At 36.6% G+C, this 25932-nt stretch overlaps 1 protein-coding gene across 1 annotated transcript in view; it reads right to left on the bottom strand.

The window, feature by feature from the left end:
- Positions 1-25932, bottom strand: part of GFPT1 (glutamine--fructose-6-phosphate transaminase 1) — a 63717-nt gene that overhangs the window by 23919 nt on the left and 13866 nt on the right. The window contains exons 4-12 of the mRNA XM_028514529.2: positions 20952-21077; positions 17112-17170; positions 15745-15879; positions 13936-13997; positions 13447-13526; positions 9299-9404; positions 7358-7521; positions 6363-6458; positions 194-291 (exon numbers count right to left, since the gene is read on the bottom strand). Of these exons, the coding sequence (XP_028370330.1) occupies positions 194-291; positions 6363-6458; positions 7358-7521; positions 9299-9404; positions 13447-13526; positions 13936-13997; positions 15745-15879; positions 17112-17170; positions 20952-21077 (926 nt within the window). The remainder of the gene's footprint in view (positions 1-193; positions 292-6362; positions 6459-7357; positions 7522-9298; positions 9405-13446; positions 13527-13935; positions 13998-15744; positions 15880-17111; positions 17171-20951; positions 21078-25932) is intronic.

The following is a 25932-nucleotide window of genomic DNA, read 5'->3' as shown; positions in this document are numbered from 1 at the left end:
TAACACGTAATTCTAAGCATCTATTAAAATTTCTCCCCTTAACCTTCTTAATTTTTGTCATGCAACATGAAAAGATAACGTGATGTTTTAACGAAAGATAGTTTTACATGGTATGTTTCTGGAGGTATTACTTATCTGCAGATATTGTCTAATACCGAACATAACACAATTAAGATTTTAAGAAGACACTTACTGCTACACCAGCATGATAACTTGTTCCACAAGCAATGAGAATCAGACGCCGGCACCGCTGGATCTCTTTAATGTGATCCTTCAAACCTCCCAAATTCACTGAAATCAAAGTTCATGTATATAATTATTTAGGAAAGACCCATATGAAATAAGCAATCATTTTTTATAAGTGTCTACTACCAATATGAGAAGCAACAGAATTTTAAAGAATTCATATTCCTCTTAGGAACAGTTATCTATAGTTTGTTCATTTGCTTTTTTTCTTAGTTCTCTACAGTGTTGAAAAATAAGTAAGATACAATTTAACTGGTCTCCCCAGACTTGTAACTAACCTTACTCACCCCCTCCCACATGCCCACATAATTATAGTATTTATTATTCTTTAACTTGTTTGGTCATTTTTACATTCCTTTCTTTAGAATAAAAGTTATCGTACAGGCAAAACTACAGGGACACAGACAACAGGCAGTAAATGCTGATGTCTCGAGGTGGGAAGGGGCTGACTACAAAGTCTTCATGACATTAAGACTATATTGTGGAAGTTTGTTGAATATCACTGAATTATACATTAAGAACAGTAAATGTTATTATGTCTAATTATATCTCAATAAGCCTTCTTAGGAAAAGAAAAATGTCTTAGTTATGTTCATTTGCCCTATGGTACCCAAAACAGTGCTCTGAACATAACATAAACCCACTCTCCTCTCCGTGTCTTCCATCTCGTTCCCCTACCATGAAAGTCACCCTTGTTGCTCCTAACCTTCCTCCACATCCCACTCCACAAGCAAGTCCTGGGAGCTCCACCTTCTAACAGTACCTCTAATACCATTACCCTAGTCCAACATCTTTCCTCTGGATAACACATTCTAACTGTTCTCTCTTCTGTCTTCCACCTCCTATAGCCCGTTCTCCACAAATAGCCAAAATGATCTTTTAGAGCAAGGGTGTCAAACTCATTTTCACCATGGGCCACATCAGCCTCGCAGTTGCCTTTGAAGGGCCGAAATAATTTTAGGACTGTATAAATGTCACTACTCCTTAACTGTTAAGGAGCTGAAATTACATTCAGCCCTTTGAAGGCAACAGCAAGGCTGATGTGGACTCCCATGAAAATGAGTTTGACACCCCTGTTTTAGAGTGATTCTTTAAAAACATAAATCTGATCTGCAAACCCTCCTGATGAGTCTGTCCTCCTTCTTATTCTGTCTCTATAGCTATGTACATTTCTTCTAAGTACATTTTCTTCTAAGGGTACCTTGTCTATGAACCCTTCTACACAGGCTAGTTTTCTACCTGTGAGAAAATTTCATTCAATCATTGAATTAGTATTTATTGAGCACCCACCAAGTGACTGTCTAATGCACTGTGTAGCTGCCAGACCTCTCCATTCAGACAGGTCGGAGTCCAGCTGAGGAGACAGCTGTGTGCACCCAGACAGCATCCTCCTGCATCCAACCCGCCATCAGTCTGCCTGTTTCATCCTTGCTCATCATCTCCCCACCCTTTTTTCCACCAGGGTATATGTTTTTGCTTTTTATACTTTTGAGTAATTTTATGTTCTTCATTTTATATATATTTCTTCATTTTAAAAATTAATAAAGTAACATAAAACAACAACAAAAAAACTTCCCTAGCTGCCCAAACACTATCCAATCCTGTTATTGTGGATTTTAAGTCTCCGCATGCCCTATCTCCTGCTTAAGTCTCACCTAATCTCCCAGCACTTGCCCTCTTACCCAGGCTACATCAGCCAAACTGGCTTTCTGGCTGGCACCAAACCAAGCCTGTTCATGAACTTCTGCCTATAGTGTTCTTCCACAGACCTCAGAATATATTTAAAAGGTTTGGGAAGAAAGGAAAGTTGGGTCAGGGTTGTGCAAGGGCAAATCAGTTTGAAGATGACAGAGTGTAAAAGCAGACAGACTGTTGGAGATTCTTGTATTTCAAATGATGATCAAGAATGACAGGGAGGTAAAGTGGTGAGATTAACTCGTCACAAGTGTTTCCCCAAATTCCCTGTGCCTGAGGAATGTTTGAGGTAGCCCTGAAGGAGTTGCCAAAGGTCAAAATCGATGATGCTTTGGAGAGAAGCCTAAGTGTGGTAAGGCAGGCCCCAACTACTGGAAGCAGCAAGAATGCCTGGAGGACAGGGGCGGGGATGGAGCATACTGGGGAACACTAGTGAACTTGGGAGGCTGGTCTGGCTCCATAAATGACTAGTGATATGACCTTTGGCAAGGCACTGAAATTGACAGAGCCTCTATTTCCTTAACAACAACAACAACAACAATAACAACAACAAACAGCTATCCTGTTTACATTATAGAATTTTTATGAGAAACATGCTGATAAAAGTGATTTTAAAATCATGACTTCTCAAAGTTTGTCTCATTCTCTTCCCTTACAAAACAAATTTTTTTCTTGATCTTACTCCCATAAAGACTATAAATACTCTCCCATTTCTTCCAGCTCAACCATCTTCAATAACCCCCTCTCCCCACAAAGGCAGGTACAGGTCCTGGTTTTGACTGTTCCTGTTTCTCTTCTGGTCCCCACTTGCCTCCCCTTTCCTTCCCCATCATTTCACCCCAGGTAGGATAAGATCCTAACTGGCAAATGCATCTCAGCCACTCGCTCCTCCAATGCACACTGGAGAGTAGTACCCAGTTCATCTCAGAAGAGCTATGTTCACCCCAGGCTCCTACGTCTCTCCTAAGTCTCCTAAAAGCTCTTCAATTTCTACAAAAGGAGGTACCCCCAACACATATCCCCACATACCACATTAGAATGCATTCTGGGCCCTCCTTGGCAGTCCCTCTCACCTTCTTTCCCAGACTTACTTACTGATATTTACTCCTCTTCAAGCACTAGATAGGGTAGACAAACGAGGCTACATATTATTCCACAAAGAGCTTTCTAAGAGTTTCCACTATATCCTCTTAGCTAATACTGTTCTATCCCATTTCAGTGGCTCCATCATCACATCTTCACCTATTCAAATTTTCCAAATCTCTTAAACTGACACCTACCTACTTCACGAAGCCCTTCTGGCCCCAAAGCCCCTGCCTACAAACAGATTCACTGTCTACTTTCTCTAAATTCAACATTAATCTTTATTTTTTAAAACTTTTCTTTACTGTTTAAGTACAGCTGTCTCCATTTTCTCCCCACTACTCCCCCACACTGGAGCCATCCCCACTTCCCATCCTTGATCCTACCCTCCTTCGGTGATGTCCATGTGTCCTTTATACATGTTCCTGAAAACCTTTCCCACTTTTCCCCCATTATCCCCTCTCACCTTCCCTCTGGTTACTGTTAGTTTGTTCTTAATTTCAGTGTCTCTGGTTGTATTTCGCTTGCTTGTTTGTTTTGTTGATTAGGTTCCACTTATAGGTGAGATCATAATGGTATTTGTCTTTCACCACCTGGCTTATTTCACTTAGCATGCAGTATGGAATTTCCTCAGAAAACTAAAAATGAAACTGCCTTTTGACCCAGCAATTCCACTGCTGGGATTATACCCTAAGAACCCTGAAACTCCAATTCAAAAGAACCTGTGTACCCCAATGTTCATAGCCGCACAATTTACAATAGCCAAGTGCTGGAAGCAACCTAAGTGCCCATCAGTAAATGAATGGATCAAAAAACTATGGTACATGTACACAATGGAATTCTATGCAGCAGAAAGAAAGAAGGAGCTCCTACCCTTTGCGACAGCATGGATAGAAATGGAAAGAATTATGCTAAGTGAAATAAATTCAACATTAATCTTTAAATATTTCAACATTAAACTGTTTCTAATGCCATTTATCACATTTTACCTTTCCTTTAAATAATTAATTATATATTCAACCCCCTTCTGGATTATAAGAACTTCATGGAGAAGACTACATCAAAGATAACTCTCTATATTCCCTAATATGTTCAGCATGGTGCTCTGCACATAGATGTTCAATTCATAATTCAGCCCCCAACAAATCTCTCCTGCTGAGAAAGAATCTGATACTGCTCAGAAAAGAAAAAGATATAAAGACAGCCTTTATTCAGAGAAATCATTCCCTAGCAATTAATAGGACTTGATATGAAGGAAACACTGTTGTACATATAATACGCAAACTCAGAGAGAAAGATCTTTGCATGCCTGCTCTCATTTTTCTAAAACTAATTTCCTAATACTGAGAAGCTCAGTCCAAAGCTTGTTTGTTAAACGTGTCATGATGAATAAGTAGTGTTCCAAAAACCTAACTTAGCAATAAACAGTTTATGGATATCTTATGACCACAGACTATGGATCTTTAAACTCATCTCAGTAAGGTGCCAAAGTCCTGTAGCACAAGATCTGGAGAGAATTTCCAGAAATAAGAGCAGGGCTGCACTTTCACCACTATTTGATAAAAGCAAGAAAGTATAGACTATCCCATGAGGCATCAGACAAACACCTGGAAAAACCTCTGGGGAAGTCTGGACCTTTACTCATTTATAAATTGAGAGAGAAACCCAGGCTAAGAAGATACAAATAAGTTTGCCAGCAAGGGGACCAATCTCATTCTTATAATTCTCAGTGCCCAGGACTGCCCCTAGAATACAGCAGATACCCAACAAAAGTTTGTTGAACTGAAAAGAAATTATGTTTTTAATGGTTTTTAGCCCAAAGAAAATCACCCTAATACCCCCATAACGGACAATAATTTTCAAATGTGACTTTCTAGCCATGTTTTAGTATTTTTATAACCATTTTATTGAGATATGTCACATGCCATAAAATTCACCCTTTTGAGGTACACTGTGGTTTTCAGTACATTCAGAGTTGTGCAACTGTCACCACTATCTAATTTTCATCACCCCCCCAAAAAACCCCAAAATCATTAGTAGTCACTCTCCATTCCCCTCTTCCCTCAGCTTCCCAGCAACGATTTTTTTCTTAATCATGGTAATAAAGAAATGTTGGATCTGTCCTGCCTGGTTTCAAAAGCTATAACCTCACCATTAGGTGAAAAAGCCCCATAGCTAGAGGACCTTGGAACCATAAGCCACTAAGGAGACAAAATTTATCCTCCTAGCAGAGGCACAGCCTCTGCCCCCTTTACTTCACCCTGCTTGGCCCCTGGAGGATGGCTGGGTAGTCAATGTCGAGTAAGATTCCTCAAGGAAGGAACAACCTAAGGCAGGCACAGTCACAAAGGGGCCACCAGGGAAGGGTTTAGGGGATTATGGAGGAGGGACAAAAGACTCTCACCCCTCGGCTTTGCCATAGCCTGAGTCCTCATTCTATCTGTAAGAAGTCTTATAATCTCTCAGCTGCTTTGTTTCCCCTGCCTGACTCAAGCCAGAAAACTTGCTGGAGGGTGGTACAGCCCTGTGCCTGAATGGGTGGTTCCCGAGGGGCAATCAGGCCTGAGAAAGAATACATTAAATCCTGTGAAACCTGCTTTATTAAGAATGTCCTTGATTTACATGTTAAGGGTCCAAACACAAAATGAGTTTTTTCCCAGGTTTTATGGCCCATTGGCATCACTCTGTCTACCAGAACCTGACTCAAAAGGACCCCTGTGATGCTAGAATGTTATCTGTTAATCTTATCTCCTTTCTTTGAACACTACTGTCTGCCACTGATTGATGAGCCTTACATGCAGGCTCTGTATATCTATGCCAACTAAACTCAATAAAAGCCCATTGAGAAAGAGGCTCGAGGCCCTTCTCCTCTGAGAGATTGGCCAGCCTTTTCTCCCCAAGCAGATCACGTCTTGGTAGATTTATTCTACTTCTCGGTGGCTGGGAGAGCTCTGCTGGTCAGAGTTCACACACAAATAAATAACATAAAACTTACCATTTTAGCTATTTTAAAGTGTACAGTTCAATGGCATTATATATATTCACACTGTTGAACAACCATCACCACCATCCATCTCCAGAACTTTTCCATTATCCCAGACTGAAACTTTGTGCTCCCCATTCCTCCTCTCTCCCTAGCACCTGATAACTACTGCTCTATCTAAGATTACGACTATTCTAGGTACACCTCATATCAGTGAAATAATATACTGAAGGACTTTTAAAAGATGACTGGCAGCTGTATATTCTACAAGGCTATAGGTCAGTGAACTTCCAGGCTGTCAATGCCAACACCCACAGGAGACTTTGAAACAATAAAATAGTTCATATGTAATTACCAGTATAGTCATCAAAGTTGACTCTTCCTCTCATTGTGTTCACAACTGACTCTGGCTGCTCGAAAATTTCTTTCTGCATAAATGAACTGAAATTGCCTAAAGGAATATAAAGTATATCAGTAAAACAAAAATTAACAAGCCAAAGAATAACAAATTTGTACAATGCTTTACATCTATCTCCATGAAATGAAACAAAAAGTCATGCAATAGAGGACAATGTTCACATGTCACATTTTACCCTATGTGAAGAAAAATGAGTAAAAAGGAAAAATCATGTAACAGTTACAGAAAAACAGTGGAGCTGGACAAGGTCAAGTTTTGGATTCAGAACTAGGTTCAAATCAAGGTTCTATCCTTATTAGCTAAGTGGCTCTGGGGAAATAGCTTAATCTATAAAATAATAACAGCAGCCACCTCCCAGCATTGTACTGTGGATGTGTGTATACAAACCTGACATACAGTAGTTACATAGTAAGTTAGTTTTTATTCCCACCACAACTCCACTAGAAAAGAGAATGAAAACTGTAATTACAATAACTGTAAAAGATAAGAGCGGTAAACACTACTTAGAGCTCACTGTGTCAGGCACTCTTCTAAGGGCTTTACATAGATTAGCTCTCTCAATTCTCAAACAACCATAATGAGGTACATCCTATTATTCCCATTTTACATATAGGAAAACTGAAGCACAGAGAGAATAAGAGAGGAACAAAGAACAGAACACAAACTATGTTTATGAAGTATCTTTAAAAATCAAGTACTATTTAATGACTCTCTTTAAAGTTAGAAAAAAAACCAAGAATTAGTTTAAAGAGCTATGGTAAAACTAGCAGATAATTTCTTCAATGAATCATCCCTTTTCCTGGGATTATCCTTCACTAATCACATGGAAGATTTCACTCAGCACTGTGTTATCAGACTCCTGCACTAAGACAGAAGTAGAATGTGCCCTTCCCATTAGGGACACCCAGCTATAACATAACAAAAACTTTCACCCTTCATGATCTGCTGGAGTTCCATCTGGAGGGTTTGCACAGCTCTTCCAGGGTGATCGCCTGCGGTTCGTTTAATTCGATGGATAGAAAGACGGCCATCCACCACTGCTGCTACATCATCGTCTTCAAGAAAGATGACGCGATTGGTGTGTTCTATCACAGCACTATAAAACGTTGAAAGAAAGATTGCAATCAATAATCAAGGATGATTATTACAAATACAACTATCATTAGGACACAAAAACCAAATTTAAATACAAACTCTATCATCCTACAGTATCTCTGATAGCTTTCCAGTTATCAATGCCACTCCCGACTAGGGAGTAAGGGTGAAGGGTGGTCACTGTGGGCAATGAATAAAAGGATTTCCATGCAGCAACCTAAACCACATTAGATCTGAAAGAAAGCATGTTTGTTTCTTCTTCATTCTATCTCCAAGTACTTCAATTTTAATTTCCAAACATTTCTCAAAGCTTCAATGTCCACCCTCACAAACCAGTTCAAGCTATCATCAGCTTTTTGCTAAACTAGCACAGAAACCTCCCAAGTTATCCACCCACATTCCCTCTAATCTCCCTCCAACCATCCTCCATTTTTCTGCCAAAATGTATTATCAAAAAGCAACTCTAATCAGCGTATCTCCTCACCCAGCAACCCACATGAAGGCTTCCCTTTGGCTCTTAGGAAAACAACCAAACACACAACCATTACCCCTATTCTCCTCCCCTAGCCTCATCTCCCACCAACTTCCTCTTTATTCCAGCCACACTCCCACCCATCCCAAACTCTCACATGCTGATCAGTCTGCAGATAATCAATGTCCTTTCCTCAACCTCTTCACCTAATTAACTCTCAATATCTCCTGAACTCTAATTTCAAGCATCATTCCGTTAAAGAAATTAATCCACAGGAGGGTAAATCATGCTTTAATAATCATTCTGTAGCTCTTGTCACAGCTAAAATTCTACATTGATGTAGACTATTCTACATCACGCATTCTACATTGCGTGACTATTGATTAAAATTTGTCTCCTCCACTAAGAAAGATGTCTTTAATGACATGAAATTTTCTTTTTACTCACCGTTAGCTCCTAAGCCCAGTACATGCTTTGCTAGTGTTCAGTATGAAAATGTATGAGTGAATGAAAAAAGGCTAAGATGTTTCTGCAATTTCCAGTTTATTTAAGCCATAACTGTCAACTCTGTAACAACCCTACTTAATGACAGCAATGCCACATCTTAGCAGTAACTACACACCTGTGAAAACTAGAACACACTGAAGCTTGTTTCCCACTGAGATAATACATTCCCTGCAGTCCCAAACTGCATCATTTTTTCCCTTTCAGATCCCCTTACTTACAGGCACCCTGAATGACTCAAATACTTATTAGCAATTTGAATGATTCCATTTTATCCCCATTATTAGTATTTCATTTATAAATGCATCTAAACATCCCACTGCATTTTTCTCTCAAAACCTCTCAGTCTAGTACTATTTCCTTTGTAAAAGTGGTTACGCTGCCAATTACTTCTGCATTGAAAAAATCAGTATCTACATTATTTGAAAAGTACAATGGTTTAGCAACTATACTAATTGGTGGGATACTAAACTATTCAAATCTCTGAACTAAAATTTCTCTTCCCTCTAAAACATGGATAAGGCTCCTAAAAGGAGAGGGGGAAAATGCAAGAGCTCAGAGTAAATACACTATAACAAGTCTCAACTACTACTATCTGTTCTTTGTAAACTGGCCGATATGCTCTGAATTGACAGAAAAAGTGTTCTTAGAACCCATCTCCAGAAAAAGGTCACCTTCACTTCCTTAATGAACAAAGTTCTCTTATACAATAGGACCAGAATTATACAAAATGACTTCTTGGTTTCCTGTAGCCTGACAAGTTTTACTAAAAATTCTCTTTGAATCAACTAAGGAAGCTCACCTTGCGTCAGAAGCAAAGTAATACTCCACTGCTTTTTCTTCAACAGGGAAAAGGCAAGTTGTGCTGTCCACGCGAGAGAGATTGCAGCTTCCTTTCTTATCTTTGCCTTAAACACAGAGTTTACAGAGTGGGCAGACACAGAGAAAACCATGGCAATTATGTAAATATACATAATTTTATACAAAATCAAAAAATACCATAGCAACACAAAATAATTTCGGCAACCTTTAAATGCCAAAAAAAAGGTAGATTACCTGATTTCCATGCAATAAGCCAACAAGAACAGACAAAAAGCATAGAGTCAAATAGCAACTATCAAAGGGAGAATGGCAGATAATGGTGCTACATTATAAATATATTTAATATAATATTTTTCCAGGTAAAAGGCAAATTAATTCAATAACATCATTCTTTTTAAATAAAATTTATATATAGTCTAATCTTAATGGAATACATATAAGTTTGTATACCTAAACTCATAAAATTACATTTAAAATGTCAAAATTGTATACTGAAAAATAGCCCTGGCTGGCGTAGCTCAGTGGATTGAGCGCGGGCTGGGAACCAAGGTGTCCCAGGTTCGATTCCCAGCCAGGGTACATTCCTGGGTTGCAGGCCAGAACCCCCAGCAACCGCACATGTTATTTCTCTCTCTTTCTCTCTATCTCCCTCCCTTCCCTCTCTAAAAATAAATAAATAAAATCTTTAAAAAAAAATAAAATGATGACCAGTAGATAGTAATTTTTACCATCTAATAACAAAATTTCTCTAGATTTTAATAGTTAATCAGCATAACAAATCAACTAACTATAATTTTTTTTTTCTTTTTATTCAATTTATTGGGGTAAAACTCCACTAACTGTAATTTTTTTTCTTTTTATTAAATTTATTGGGGTAAAACTGCACTAACTGTAATTTTTTTCCTTTTTCTTTTTTTTATAAGTAAAGTCTTTTTTTAAGATTTTATTTATTTTTTTTTAGAGTGGGAAGGGGGGGAGAGAGAGAGAAAGAGAAAGGGAGGTTGCTGGGGGTTATGGCCTGCAACCCAGGCATGTGCTCTGACTGGGAATCGAACCTGCGATGCCTGGTTCGCAGCCTGCACTCCATCCACTGAGCTACGCCAGCCAGGGCTAATTTTTTTTTCTTTTTATTAAATTTATTGGGGTGAAACTCATTAACAGACTTATACAGGTTTCAGGTACACAATTGTGCAACACAACATCTGTACACTGTGTTGTGTGTTCACCACCCCAAGACACTAATTGTAATTTAAAAACAAAACAAAGATACTTGTAACTTTCCACCATGATATATCTATCCTATGTGGCAACAATTAATACAGAGTGAAAATATTATAATATAAACCCAGATTCTCTTCTTTCTTAGAGTTGAGTTCCTGAGATTTCTTTTAAGTTCATACAAAGTATGGTCCACTTGCAATAATAAAATCTTAATTCTACCACTTAGAATTCTGGCATTTCTAGTTAATTCATCAAGTCATTGATGAAGATATGTTTTTCCTTTTTGTTCATTCATAATTAAAGTCAAAACTGGAAAGCAAACTATTAAAAAAAACTGGAGCACATACTGAAATTTGACAGATTAGCCAATTTTTTTAACTCTATTAATTGAAGACCTTATTATAAATGTCAGAGACAAAAGAACACCTTCTCCAAGATCAGGACATAGTGGACCTTATAACCTATGAACATAATGGCCAGAGAATATCACAAATATACTTGTGAAAACTTATATTATGTTAATCCTCTAAGATGCATATCTATAAGACTTAGAAATAATTATTCTTAGAAACATACATCCAAAATTCTTGACAATTCATGATTATTTGGTGTACTTTAGTCATGAAAACAAAACGGCTCTTCCAAATTCAATGGCAGAAAAAATACCACACTTTTAAAAAATAAATATTAGGTAACATCCTAGAAAAGACAACACTTTAGAAAGAACAGATCAGTGTTTGCCAGGGGCTGGGGGTGGGGACAAGGGTTGACTACAAAGTGGCAGCTGGAAAGAACTTTTCAGGAGATGGAATTTTTCCGTACCTTGACTGTGGTAGTGGTTACACAACTGTTTGCATTTGATAAAACTCAGGAAATTTTACATGAAAAAGAGTGAACTTTACTGTATGTAAAAAAATGAATGAAAAATAGGTAAAAAAAAATAACCCAGTATCTACATTTTTCAAATAAACACAACCAGCTTTGGTAATAAAGTACACTAACGGGACTGAGTTTCAGTATATTCTTTCTCCAAATATTGATTATTTCATTCTTCAAGCAACAAGGTATATTAATCACAATATTTAGAAGAAGCTGAGGTATCACTGCCAATTTAAATGAAAAGAACAGTATTATTTGACATCTATATGACTTTTAAAAGCTATAAAATGTTTATTATCTCATCTGATTTAAGTGGAATATAATTATTATTATCCCACTTTATTTGGTCACCTGGAAAAATAGTAAAAGCCTGAAGGGCAGGTCAGGGTTCTCCCCTTTATGCATCCTCTTCAATAACAGGTCAAACTTTCTTTTTTTTTTTTTTTTAAAGATTTAACTTTTTTTTTTTTTAAGATTTTATTTATTTATTTTTAGAGAGGGAAGGGAGGGAGGGAGGGAGGGAGAGAGAGTGGGAGAGAGAGAGAGAGAGAGACATCAATGTGCGGTTGCTGGGGGTTATGGCCTGCAACCCAGGAATGTACCCTGGCTGGGAATCGAACCTGGGACACTTTGGTCCCCAGCCCTCGCTCAATCCACTGAGCTATGCCAGCCAGGGAGGTCAAACTTTCTAAATTAAACTCTGTTGAGCTGCACACTGGAGCAGCTAGTAAGAGCTCCTAAAACACAAACCCTGACCTCAGAAAGATCTGTCTAGTGATAAATTTTTCCTCCAACTTCTTAAGACCTTAAGCCAATATTTTTTATTGTTTCTAAAAACAAACAAATAAATAAATAAAAGCAACTTAACACAATGTACAAGATAACGTATAGGTAATGTATACACAGCATAATTATTAACAGAAATCTGAAATTCTGGATCCAAAATCTGTACTCTCACTCGTAGCCTTGTTTTTCTTCTGAAAAGGGAGGGAGGGGGATGAGGAAGATAAGAAATTGCAGTATCTCAGAACTACAGGTTATTTAAGGAAATAACTTTCTCATACAGATAAAATAGTGAAAGCAGTCACTATCCAAAGATGAACAGGTTTAGAAAACTTTGCTAAATATTTTTCAAGAAATGAAGAATTATACATTAAAAATATGGGTTCCAATTTCCTGAATTTACTTTTAGTAACAAGTAAATGGAAAAGACACATCTTTTGCCTAATTATATCAATAAAATGATACAGAGTTTGTATAGATAAAAGTCATATAAAAATTCAAACATAAATTTAAAAAAGAACAATAATTACAAACACAAAGCCAATCAAGATATTGAATGTAAAACTAAAAAGTAAAATGTCATGCATAAATAAAAACCATTAAAGCCAACTATGTCAGTTAAAAGTTAGGCTGAATTATTCAAACTACCACTAAGTCCAACCTATAACAGCCTAGACACAATGCTCTTTTTTTCATCTAGAATCTTATTTATAATTATGTACCCTACATGATTTCAGTTTAAAACAAGGGAAAAAACTATTTTTTCAAATCTCAGAGACTATAGAGAAACAAATTACTGAAAGCAGTTTTCTAAATGCCAAACGCAGACAAAATATGCTTTGCATATTAGAAAAATGTCAAAACGTTTCCCCATAAAATAAGCACAATTTTAGAGGCCCAGCACATTCATTCACTCCAAGAACAAAGAATTAGTAAAGGATGAACAAAAGAGGATAAGATTCCTCCCCATCCATGCAGAGTGCATTTCCCACCTCTTTCTCCCTGTGATCCCCACCGTGTGAATTTTGATCCAATCTGAGTCCTAGCTATGGATATACAACAGAAAAAAAAATTCTACTTGTCAGAGAAATCACAAAACAAATCCTTTTCATGTCTAGACAGAACTATATATGAGTAGACCTGACCAAAGAAGCATTTATTTCAATTTAGAGAAGACAATTCTTTATATCTACTACATTCAATTTATACATTATCCCCATGGCAGGATGTAGGAATAGTTTTTACCTGTTCTATAAAGTATTGGAATGTGATCAGTAGAGAGTTTATGTTCACTTCGTACACCAATCAACAGAGGGCTACCGCGTCTGTTAGTACAAAATTAAACAGAATTAAAACCATTTTTATAAATAACACATTAATGATATAAAATTTAAATGTGATGACAGAACACTCTTCAAATAAAGTTTCAATTCTCTCTCCAAGCTCAATTTCAGATATAGCAAAAGGACAATATAAACAGAACTTTAAAAAAATATTCAATAACAGAGGTAGGTAAACAATGACCCACGTGGCAGATCTGTCTATTTTTACTGGAACACAGACATGCCCATTCCTTTATGCATTTTCTACAGTGGTTTTCACACTACAAGAGCAGTGTAATTGCAACAGAGGCCTTTTTAGTGAAGGGTCATTTATACTGTATAGAAAATAAACTTACAATTGAAAAGTTTCAAAATACATATAATTATTAGACATTATTAAATTTATATATACCTTGTGCCAACAGCTTGGCCAGGAAAATGAACACTTTTAAATACAAGTGCAAAAGCACCTTCCTACAAAGGAAAAAAATGGATTAGCAATACATATGATAATCAATTATCAGATGTGAAATGTCTAAAACATACTGGCTTTACTATAGAAATTTTTTTTACACAAATGCTTTTTTGCACTAGTTTATAAACTAGTCTAAACATCAGGCCCTGGCCAGATAGCTGTTAGTCACAGCGTTGCCCCAATACACCAAGGTTGCATGTTCAATCCCCAGTCAGGGCACATACAAGAGTCAATCAATGAATGCATAAATGAGTAGAACAACAAATCAATGTTTCTTTCTCCCTCTCTCAAATCCATTTTTTTAATTTTAATTTTGGTTCAAAGAGTTTATTTATTTATTTTTAGAGAGAGAGGAAGGAAAGGAGAGAGAAACATCAATGTGTGGTTGCCTCTCACATGCCCCCTGCTGGGGACCTGGCCTGCAACCCAGGCATGTGCCCTGACTGGGAATTGAACCATGACCCTTTGGTTTGCAGGCCCACGCTCAATCCACTGAGCTACACCAGCCAGGGCTAAATTTTAATTTTAGAAAGATACTTCTTCATGAGCTTTGGCATATCCAAGACCCACTTTTTTACCAAGCCTATTCTTTAAAATAGGCTCAACAGATAACAGTGCCAAAAGAGACCATTTTAAAAGTCACCTTTGTACATACTACCAATGCTTTTCAATAAATACATCCTATCTCCCATACTATATATTAGTAAAGAAAGGAAAGAACAAGGAAAGTTCCCAGGTTCAACATCCAAAATCCATTCTCTGGCCCAGTCATTTTATACCACTTTTAGCTTACACTCTTCGACCTTGATACTGGAGATAAATATATACAACCAAATTATTAACATGCACACCATACCAACCCCTCTACCCAACCTCCTCAGGGACAGGCTCCAAAGAAATCAAGAATGAATAAAGAAGGATCATGAGGTAGGAGAGGGAAGGAACCACCACTTTTCTCTTGGGCTGGGAAATACTTTTCTGTACAGGCACAGAGCCAAGTAAAAGTCCCCATAAGGAAAAATAAGGAGTGAACTATACTGACTCAGAAACATGCAGACATTATCCTAAAAGCTAACCTTGCTAAGTTATTGACTGGGAAGAACAGTGGAGTGAGCAGGAAGCAAGAAAGTGATGAATTCCCAAGTGTGTGCATTGCATGTATGTTTGGTGTGGTATGTATGGGTTTGTGTGTGTGCATGCACAGTTTTTGGACAAACTGTTTGATTTTAGATTACTTTTAGTTCCCATGATACTAAGCTACAGTGAAAGAAGAATTTTAAGTGTATGTGGGAAAGGAGGGGTCATCAGTCATACAACAATCTCTCAAAATTATTCAAGTTGAAAAGTTATATATATGGGAAATAAAAGCCAAAATATTTTTAAATTAGCATAGTTCCTGCTCCTCAAACTTGATTTTAAGGGTTTGTTGTGATTAATGTTGGCAATAATTATCTTTAAAAGTGTGATTTAGAGCCTGATGGTTACCAGGGAAAGGGAGATTGCGGGACTGGGTGAAAGAGGTGAAGGAATTAGGTACAAATTCGTAGTCACAAATCAGTCCCAGAGATGTAAAGTACAGTATATGGAATATAATCAGTAATATTATAATGACTATATATGGTGTCAGGTGAGTTTGTCAAGTATATGTTTGTCTAACCACTATGTTGCACACCTGAAACTAATAATAATATTGAGTGTAAAGGGTAACTGAAAAATAAACTTTTGTTTAAAAGCATGCTTTAATACCAATTGTTGGATAACTCTCTCCACCAAGGTAGTAAAACTGGTATCTTGACTTTCCCGATTGTCATACATGTACTTAACAAGCTTGGCAATTGTCTCTGTGTCTGTTTCAGACTCAAAGTCATAGCCTTTGCTTTCCTGTAATTAGAAAGAAGAAAATGACACATTTAAGGAAATATTCATCATATCTAAATCTTTTCTACAGAATTTTCCCCAAAAAATCTCACCAACCAATTTCTAATACTTTTTTGACCACCGTACCCCACTACTCACTGTTGAAAATTAAGGTTACCATCTAACTATAATGATTCCAAAATAGTGAGATATTCTGTGTAACTGAATATACACTTATAATTACACAAATCTATATATATTGCCATGTATGAATTAAACAACTTTTAAATGACTAAAATATAATGAAATATTTAGTATAAAACACTAATTCCATAATGAATATACAGTCATACCTCAGTACTCGTTGGCTTCAGAACGTGTCAAAGCCTGTACTCATCACATTTTGATGAGAAAAGGTATTTCAGCATTCAGTGCTTGCTTGGGATTTGATGCACTTGCTAGAGCTTGTATGAATCACGCCACCCAGCAAGAGAAAATGCTTCAACAGCACTTGTCACGAGTTCCGAAATGAATTAACAATGAGTACTGAAGTACCACTGTAATTCTTTATTGAACAATGATATTTTATTAGCCAATACAGAAGTCATTAGATATATCCAACTATTTAAATTTAAACTGATTAAAGTGAAATAATTTCCAGTTTAGTTCCTCAGTCATACTAGCTCAATAGCCACATGTAGACAGTGGCTGCTATACTGTGCAGTACAGATACAGAAGGTTTCCATCACTACAGAAAGTTCACTTGGACAGACCTGAGAAAGCACCATGAAGGTCATCATCATGATCATTACTGCACAGTACATAGTTATGGAGGGCACAGAACCTTCCTTTAATCTATCCAGAGTCTTCTTACATATCCTAGAATCTTTTAAAAATTACAAACAAGGTCTCTCACGATGCAAAAGACACCCTCAAAATTCCAATTTTATTTTAGCTTCTGGCCCATTCATAACAAAGACAAATAATTATTTCCTCTTCATATCAGAAACAAAAATGTTCCACTGACAACAAAGAAAAGTCCAATAAGCCATCATATCCTCACAACTGTCTTACGAATTACTTGATCACACCTACACAGTACTTATTGTACATCTCAACAAACAACCTCACTGCTGTCACTAGGAGTATTGTCAAAGACTGGTGTCTTTTTTTTTTCTTTTTTTTTCTTTTAATCGTTGTTCAAGTACAACGATTAAACTGTCCAGACTGGTGTCTTTTTAGGTCACTTTACTTACCAAAAACTTTTTCAAGTCTTTGTAGTTGGTGATGATTCCATTGTGAATAACAATAAATTCTAAAAGAAAGAAAGATATTAATAACCAAAATTTATAGGTCTAGTAAACATTATAAAGAGCCATTACTGTTGTTAATTTTTTCTCAAGCCAAAAGATGTGTCACATTCTATACTTCAAGGTGTGATCAAGTATTTTCTCCTTTTCATTACTAGATTACCTTCAGGTTGATCAGCAGCACAGTTCATGTGGCTTAGTGGAAGCACACAATGTGAGGAAATATAATAAACTGGGGTCTGGAGTCATCAGTTTCAGTTGTGGCTAAATTACTAACCCCTGCCATCACCATGTGAAAGAGGCAAGTTCTTGGGGCTTACATCCTCATTTGCAAATAGAGAGGGCTGAACTAAATAACTATTATTCTCAGTTCTTTGTTAATTCATTCTTATGCATAAAACATTCCTAAATTTAAAGAGAAGCCTTTCAAACTAATATAATTATTTGATTTACACTAAATGAGTTTAAGAACTAAAGTTAGTAAGTTAAAAAGAAATCCAGACATCATTCAGTTCTATAATTAAATTTATTTTTCTGAGGTCCAGATAAGTCCTAGAATAATAAATCTTAAAACAGAATTCCAAGATCAAATGCATATGAAAGTAAGATATTTTCATCTTTTTTTATTAAATAACTTGGAAAAATGTAAGAATGGATAATCAAGTGTAGACATTATTACTTATAGCTACTGACAGTGTACTTAAAGACTACTGAAAGGAATTTACTATTTAAAGTTTATGTAAGTCAGAAGGGAAATTATCACTAAATTTGATTTTATATTAAATTATAAAATGTTTTAAAAATACTTAACAATCTAACATTTTGACCTAATGTTAAATGAGCTTGGATTGAATGCATTACAAACCAAATAATAAAATAAGCATTTTCACTATATTTTTAAGAAAGAAAAGATGATACCCCACAATACTACTATAAAAAAACTCAAAAAAAAATTTTAATGCTAGAACACAGAGAATCTTAAACAGCTGATAGCTGACATAAAGACTTAATTAAAGTCAAATTCACAAAATATAACTAGATATGTTTTTAGGAATCTTTTATAAATACCTTGTGAGAATTAAATGAGAGACTGTCAGCATCAATCCCATTCAATAATATTTCTCAATTAAATTGTAAAATCTTATCCCAAAAGGGATATATATACACACACACATACACACACATACTTTTATATATATTTGCTTATTTTTAAAAACAACAGACTCAAAAAAAATTGCTACATGGTTATCTCCAGAGAAGACAGAATAAGAAAAATAAGACAGAAAATAGATTTATTTAACATGCCTTTTTTATAGGTGTGACCTCAGAAATATGCAAGTATTTTCTTTTTAAATAAAATTGATTTTTAAAGAAAATCAATTCCTAAAATTCAAAATAAAAGAAAACATATTAGCAGAATGCTGTATCAGTTGGTAGCACAACCACATACAGAAGGATTATTCTGAGTGATTCTGAAACACAGTAATTTGATTATGCATCCCTAAAGAAATATAACTAAGGACAAAAAAACTAACATGCAACAGTAAACATATTCTTATGGTAGTGTGGGTATTATGATTCTGTTTAGTGTATATCATGTAACAGATAAATAAATATATTACTAGTGTGAAGAACTAAGTTTTAGGTGTCATTGAAAGAAAATACATAGATTAATGAGGTAAAGTAAAAACCTTACAGTCCTGAATCTGAATTTATGTTGTGTTTTACTTTAAATTTATACAAATGCAAGTGCACTCACAGAGATATATGTATCCCCTAGCTCTGCCCTCTGAAAAGGCCTAAGGGTGATAAACACTTCTAGGACTTGACTTATAGTGTATCATTTCCACTAGAAGGAACTAGTGCTCCTTAGGGAAATGGTTGATTCCAGCTCTGGGGCAGGCGTAGAGGAATGTGGAACATCTTGGCCTACCAGAAAATAACAAAGGCTATTGAGCCTACCGGGCCACATCAAAAGGACTTAGAAGCCAATCTGAATAAGTGCAAATGGCCAAAAATTTTTGTTTATCTATATAAACAATTATAGACAATTACTTCAATGTTTTGAAACAAATGAAATTATTTCAAATCCACAAGTTCACACTTTTAAATTTCACAATTTTGAAACAAATGAAATATTTTAAAGCCATGAGTTTATAATTTTAAAAGGAACTCATTGCTCATTTTAGAACATATAAACTACTTTATTTTTGAAAAATAGTAAATAAAAGGGGAAAAAAATCAAGCATTAATCTGCCTTTCCTGTATACTCTGTACCTAAGGGTAACCAAGCAGTTGATAATGGAGAAGTTTCTCTTTATAAAAGTATTTGAGATAATAAATGAAGAAGGAATGAAAGTACTGTATCAGACTATCGCCAATTTAAAACCCCTAAAGAAATAATTAATCTTGGCAATGACCATCAATGACTACTGACAACACAAAGAAAAACATCCAAGATTATGAGAAGAAAAAAATTCTGAGATGTCCTAAATTAAATTACAGCAGGCCAGAGGGAGTTAATCTGCTAACAGAGACAGGGGCAGAAATCAACAAAGGACTGCTCATTACTTTGAGTTGACTTCTAGGCCACTGTTTCTGCTCTTATCTAAAAAGAACAGCCCATTAACTACCAGAACCACCACGAACTTTCCAGGCTGTTGCCCAGAACCAATCCAAAAGCAACAAACACTTCTCCCTTATTATTATACATATCCCAGAACTAGCCCAACTTCACCTATTCCTACCCCTGGGCCCTTATCTATAGCCAATGTAAATTCTTTCAAAACAACTTACAGCTTTCTTCTCCAAACTCCATGTATAAAAGAGCCAGTCAATCCCAGGATGGCAGACTTGTTTGTCTTCCCAACTAGCCCTGCTGTTAGTGGTTTAAACTCTATGTCCCAAAACCTGGTCCTTTTTCTGCCAGTGTATCACTCAATAAACCTTTTATTTCAGAAAAGCTTTCAAGCTCATCCTGGTTGGCATAGCTCAGTTGGTTGGGCATCCTCCCATAAAGCTAAAGGTCACCAGGTCAATTCCTAGTCTTGACACATGTCTGGGTTGCAGGCCTGGTCCCCAGTTGGGATGTGTGCAAGAGGCAACTGACTGACGTTTCTCTCACACATAGATGTTTCCCTTTCTTTCTCCCACCCTACCCTTCTCTCTAAAAAACCAATAAGTAAAACCTTAAAAAAAAAATAAGAGACTCCTAATTTCCCCCCACTGCCCCCAAATTTCTAACTTTAAAAAAAGGAAAATTACAACCTCAAAGGTTATTATTTAACAATTATACGCCCCCAGTTATAAACAAACACTATACTAATCTGTAACAAATAGAACAGACAGAGAAGCACGTTAAATGAGCCATGGGATGCATGCGATCAACACAATCTAGACTGTTGAAACCTCTACATGACAACAGAGGAAACTGCAAGGAAAAAGGAGAATTCTCTTAAGAGACATGTCAACATACTAAGTCCTCACCTTTTAGAGATACAACACTTAAATATTTACAAATTAAGTGCTACAACAGCTAGCTATCTGTGATATGTCTGTCTATATGATATCTAATAGCTTCCAAAATAATCTGGGTGGGAGGTATAGATAAACATAACTGATCACATTTGATAAATGTTGAGTCTGGGTAATGAATACCTCAGGTTCTGTATACTCTCTATATGTGAATATGTTTGAAATTTTTCAGAATAATGAAAAATAAGAGCTTCCATTCATTCCCATTATTGGCTCTCTGCAATCATTCCAAAGCACATGCAACATCCGTACCATTGTTTTTATCAGAGCGCTGGGGGTGGCTATTGACAGGATTGGGTTCGCCATGTGTTGCCCAGCGCGTATGAGCTATTCCAAGGTGCACATCAAATTCGATATCCAAGTCCATATCCTGTTGTTCTGGAGATAAAACGAAAGATTCCAATATTAAATTACACTGTAGAGATAATGCTAAATTTAAATATAATTACTACAGTGCTGCTCAACTGGAATATACCATTATTAAAACTAAAGATCAGGCATACTCAAAACAGTAATTAAAAGATTTAGAGGAGTTAAAGCAGAATGCAGCTGAAATATTTAGGGTAAGTGGTTTCAATAACAACCAAAACAATGCACACAAAGAGATAAAACAAATGTGACAAAATTAACTACTGGTAAAGCTAGATGAAATATATGGGTGCTTAATGTAGTATTCTTTCAAGCGTTCTAGAGGCTTTAAAATTTTCACAGTTAAGAATTAAGTACAAAAAGAGTTAATGTGATTTTTAAAATCTATATTTAGTCCTTGCATTGATAAAAATCAGTATTGTTTTAACAAGACATGTATAAAATAAATTCATTTTCTCAGTTCACACAACCTTATGACCATCATTTCTTTGGTTCCCCAAACACAGTCACAATCTAAACTGCAACCATGAAGAGCTCCCATAATCACAGAATAGGTCCTTGTGGACAAAACAACACTATTAAAACATGGGGTTATAAACCAATGCTACCTCATCTTGAAATCAGCTATTCTAACTCCTTTTACCTATGAGCTATCTCTTCTTGCTTCTTCCAGGAAAAAAAAAATGGACAGTTTAGTTATTTACTAGTAATGTCCCCCTTCTAATTGCCTAAATACAGAATTCATTTAGCTAAGGTAAAACTTATCAGGTAACAAAACTTATCAGAATTAGGTCTAAAATAAGAACAAACTGCTCAGAAGTCTGAACATGAAAGTTGATGCACTTTGGCAGAGCCTTTGTGGTTTTTATGCTGGCTAATCAGAGATCATTCCAAAATACAAATCTGATCAAGAAATAAGGCTTAAAATCCTTGAACAGATTCCCATTGTTTTAAAAAGTGGTTTGCACCCTGACTGGTGTAACTCAGTGGACTGGACATCATTCTGCAAACCAAAAGGTCACTGGTTTGATTCCCAGTCAGGGAAAATGCCAGGGCTGCAGGCCAGGTCCCTGGTTGAGGATAGGCAAGAGGCAACCAACTGATGTTTCTCCAGGTTCCAGTTTGGGGGTGTACAAGAGGCAACCAATCAATATTTCTGTCACATATCAATGTTTCTCTCCCTCTTTTCCTTCTCCTCTTTCCTTCTAAAAATAAATAAGTAAAATCTTTGAAAAAAATAAAAAGTGGTTTGAACATATGAGGGGGACCCAAAGAAAACTGGAATTACCTTCTGGAGGGCAGGCCCCTTATAGTACAGGCTTCCCCTGCTAGGTGAGTGTTCTAGAAACATATCTGTATCAGTGTACCAGCTGGTGGTGTTGTGAGAGGCTGTGTTCAGCTTCAGTGAAATTTTTTTGAAGACTTTCAACGTGTTTGCCCATTTCATGTTAATGTCCCTGACCACACCACTCTGTTCAGCAGTTTTCAACCAAATACGGCATGACCCCTGTGCCCCACCCTCCCTATTCACCCAACCTCACCCCAAGTGATTTTTTTTCTTGTTTCCCCAGATGAAAAAAAGCCCTCAAAGGGAAATGTTTTGCCGATGTGGAAAATATGAAACAAAAAATGGCAGAAGCACTAAAAGGTATCAAAATCGAGGAGTTCAAGAACTGTTTTGAGCAGTGGGAAAAAAAATCTTGATAGGTGTATTGAATCAAATGGAGAGACCTCTGAAGGTGACTGAAGTTTAAACTTGTAAGAATATAAAATTTTTAATAAATAAATTCCAAGGTTTTGGGGGTCTCCCTCATATGAATCACCCTAAACCTAGTCAGAGGTGCCTGCAAATAAGATCCTCACATTCTAACATACAACCAGAGAACCACTTTCTCAAGATAGAGCCCCAGTACCTTTTCATGGCACATCTGTCCCCCATCTACCTTTCCATCCTCATTGCCTTCCCCTCTCCAATTACTCCTCAAAGCTCTCAACACACTGCCCTGACCTATGTGACTCAGTTATTTGACCATCATTCCAAAAAGTAAAGCGTTGCTGGTTCAATTCCTGGTCAGAACATATGCTTGGGTTGCAGGCTGGTCACCAGTTGGGGCACGTACAAGAGGTAACCAATCAATGTTTCTCTCCCTCTCCCACTCCCTTCCCCTCTCTCTAAAAATAAATAAAATCTTTTAAAAGCTCTCAACACACCTTTTACAAATACCAGATAACAGTTACTGAGTACTTTGTGCTAGATACTCAAGGCTTTTCACCACTCTATCCTTATCACTGTGGTCCAAGCCACCATCATCTTTCACCTGAACTAATTCAATAGAATTCTAACTGGTTTCCCCATACCCAATCTTCCATCTGTACAATCTGTAATAGTTTTGCACACAAACTAAAGTGATCCTTTCAAAACAGAAGTCAGATCACGTCACTCTGCACAAAATTTTCTAATGGCTTCACATGACACACAAAGTGAAATCCATCATCCTTAAGATCCTACATGACCTAGCCCTCAGTCACCCCTCCAGCTTCATCTCCTGCCACTCTCCCCTGCCCTTACTGTGTCCTAGCCTTACTGACTTACACCCATATGATGGTCAAGCCCACATAGGTTTTCTGCACTTGGTGTTCCCTCTACCTAGAATTCTCTCTTTCAGACAACCACCTGCTCAAATGTCACCTCTACTATACTTTCTCTTCATACACTAATCACTACCTAACATTACATATTTGTTTGTTGTCTGGCTGTCTCATTAAACAGTAAATTCCATCACAGCAGTGAGTTTTGCCTATCTTGTTCTGTTTTGTTTTCAGTACCTAGAATGATGGCTGGTACATGATAGGTACTCAATAAATATTCATTTGTTATTGAATCTTTACAATACTCTGTGAGGAGGGGTACTATTGTCTCCATCATACAGATAAAGAAATTAGGCTCAAAGAGATCACAGAATCTACCTGCCATAGTTCAAAGTGAATAGTAAGGAGAGAAAAAATTTCAACCCAAATCTGGTTGACTCCAGAGCCTACAATTAAAACCACCATGGTAAATTCTGTTGCACTATTACATTCACGACATATTGTCAAGCTGGTTTCCATCAGAACTTGAGTTCTACAAAAGCAGCAGCTTGTCTTATTGTCTTTGAACCCTAAGCACTAAGAGCTAAATAGGGCAGATATTCAAATCTTTATTTGATGTCTCCATCAATAAATAGAGTCAATCATCAATGTATTCTTCCCTGGCTTACCTGTGTTCTGAAGAATTAAGATGGCCTAATAAATGACCTCCAGAAAAGTAAAGAAAACTGTTCATCACTAGTTAACAAACTAATTCAAGCAATAAAAGCATCTGACTACTTTTTTAGGCTATAATCAAAGCAATATCTCCCTCCACATGGTGGCAAGCAACACTGGACAAAGAGTCTTTAACAAGAGTCTGTAAATTGAATCCATGTCAAGTTCATGGTAATTATCAAACCTATTTATTTCACTGTTGTCATTTAAGGAACATGGGTACATGTTCCAATGTACCCATGTTCCTTATTCATTAAGCTGATAGATCATTCACTTCCCCAACAGGTCAAGACATCTTTTCTATTCTCCTTAAGCCTCAATTCTACCTATAGGCCCTCAATTTCCACTTCACTCAGCTTTTCCTGCTCACCTCCTAACTGTCTGGCTTAGCTTTTCTTTTATCTCTGACTCCTATAAAAGGCTAGCTCATGACCTATGCCTTCACCTATCTGAGCTGTAATTCTTCAATAATTTCCTTCTTTGTATCTTCTATCTTCCCACCACCTTCATGCCCCAAGAGTTTTGCCCTCTACATACTTTTTCTCAGATGTCATCGTTCTCCTTTTTATTTTAATAGTTCAAACATTTATATTTCCTATCAATGATAAAAACTCAAATACCTACATCCAGAGATAACAAATGTCAACATACAGTCATTTGTGCATTACATCTTTTTTAAGACATACAATGTATAAAGTCTTTAATTTTTGCCACTCCTCAGAACAGCAGCCCCCTCTGCCTTTGCTCCAAACTTCATGACCTTTACTGCCAACACCACCTAAAAACAATACCTACTTCTCTGTCGATTTCTTCACCTGCAAAATGAAGATGAGAATCGTACCTACTTCATGGGTTACAATGAGGAATAAATGAGTTAATACCCAGGAAGCACTTACAAGAGCACCTGGGACACAGAAAGCAATCAATAGAAGTTAGCTGATTATCAAAGTCAGAAACTACTAATAACCTCTTCCTCGACAAATCCAAAGGCCTTTTCTGAGAAGCCTTCCTTCTTTTTTGACTGAGAATAATATAAACATCACAAACATCCAAACAGCTACACTCAGAGTTAACAAAAGTTAACATCTAACCATTTGTGCTTCAGATCTTTGTTAAGATCTAAAATGTAAAAAATGTGCTTGATACCTCCCCTTTGTACCCTGCCCCTCCCATTTCTCCCCAGGGGACTCTCAAGTTGATGGAGAACCTTCTCTACTGTGCCTTCAAATTTCTATTTTGCTAATATGCGTCCATAAATTATAGTATTCTTTATGGGCTTTTTTGAGGTAGCAAATATTTAATAACAATAATATTGTAAACACAGAAATGATAAAAGCTTTTTACCTTGTAGAACATTCATCTTTTTTGTCAATACATATTGTTTGTGTTTTTTAAATGGTCCTACACCCCACATATCCTACTGAACATTAGGTTCGCAGTAATTCTCCAGGTCCCCACATGCAGAACCAGATCCAATGCACTCCTTCCAAAAGCTATATATGGTCATCACTATCATTACAACTTATTATCCCCATTCCCTTACTGGTAAACATAGAGGTTG

Source organism: Phyllostomus discolor, chromosome 6 (assembly GCF_004126475.2).
Source record: "Phyllostomus discolor isolate MPI-MPIP mPhyDis1 chromosome 6, mPhyDis1.pri.v3, whole genome shotgun sequence".
NCBI lineage: Eukaryota > Metazoa > Chordata > Mammalia > Chiroptera > Phyllostomidae > Phyllostomus > Phyllostomus discolor.
This window is presented reverse-complemented; position numbering and strand designations above follow the sequence as displayed.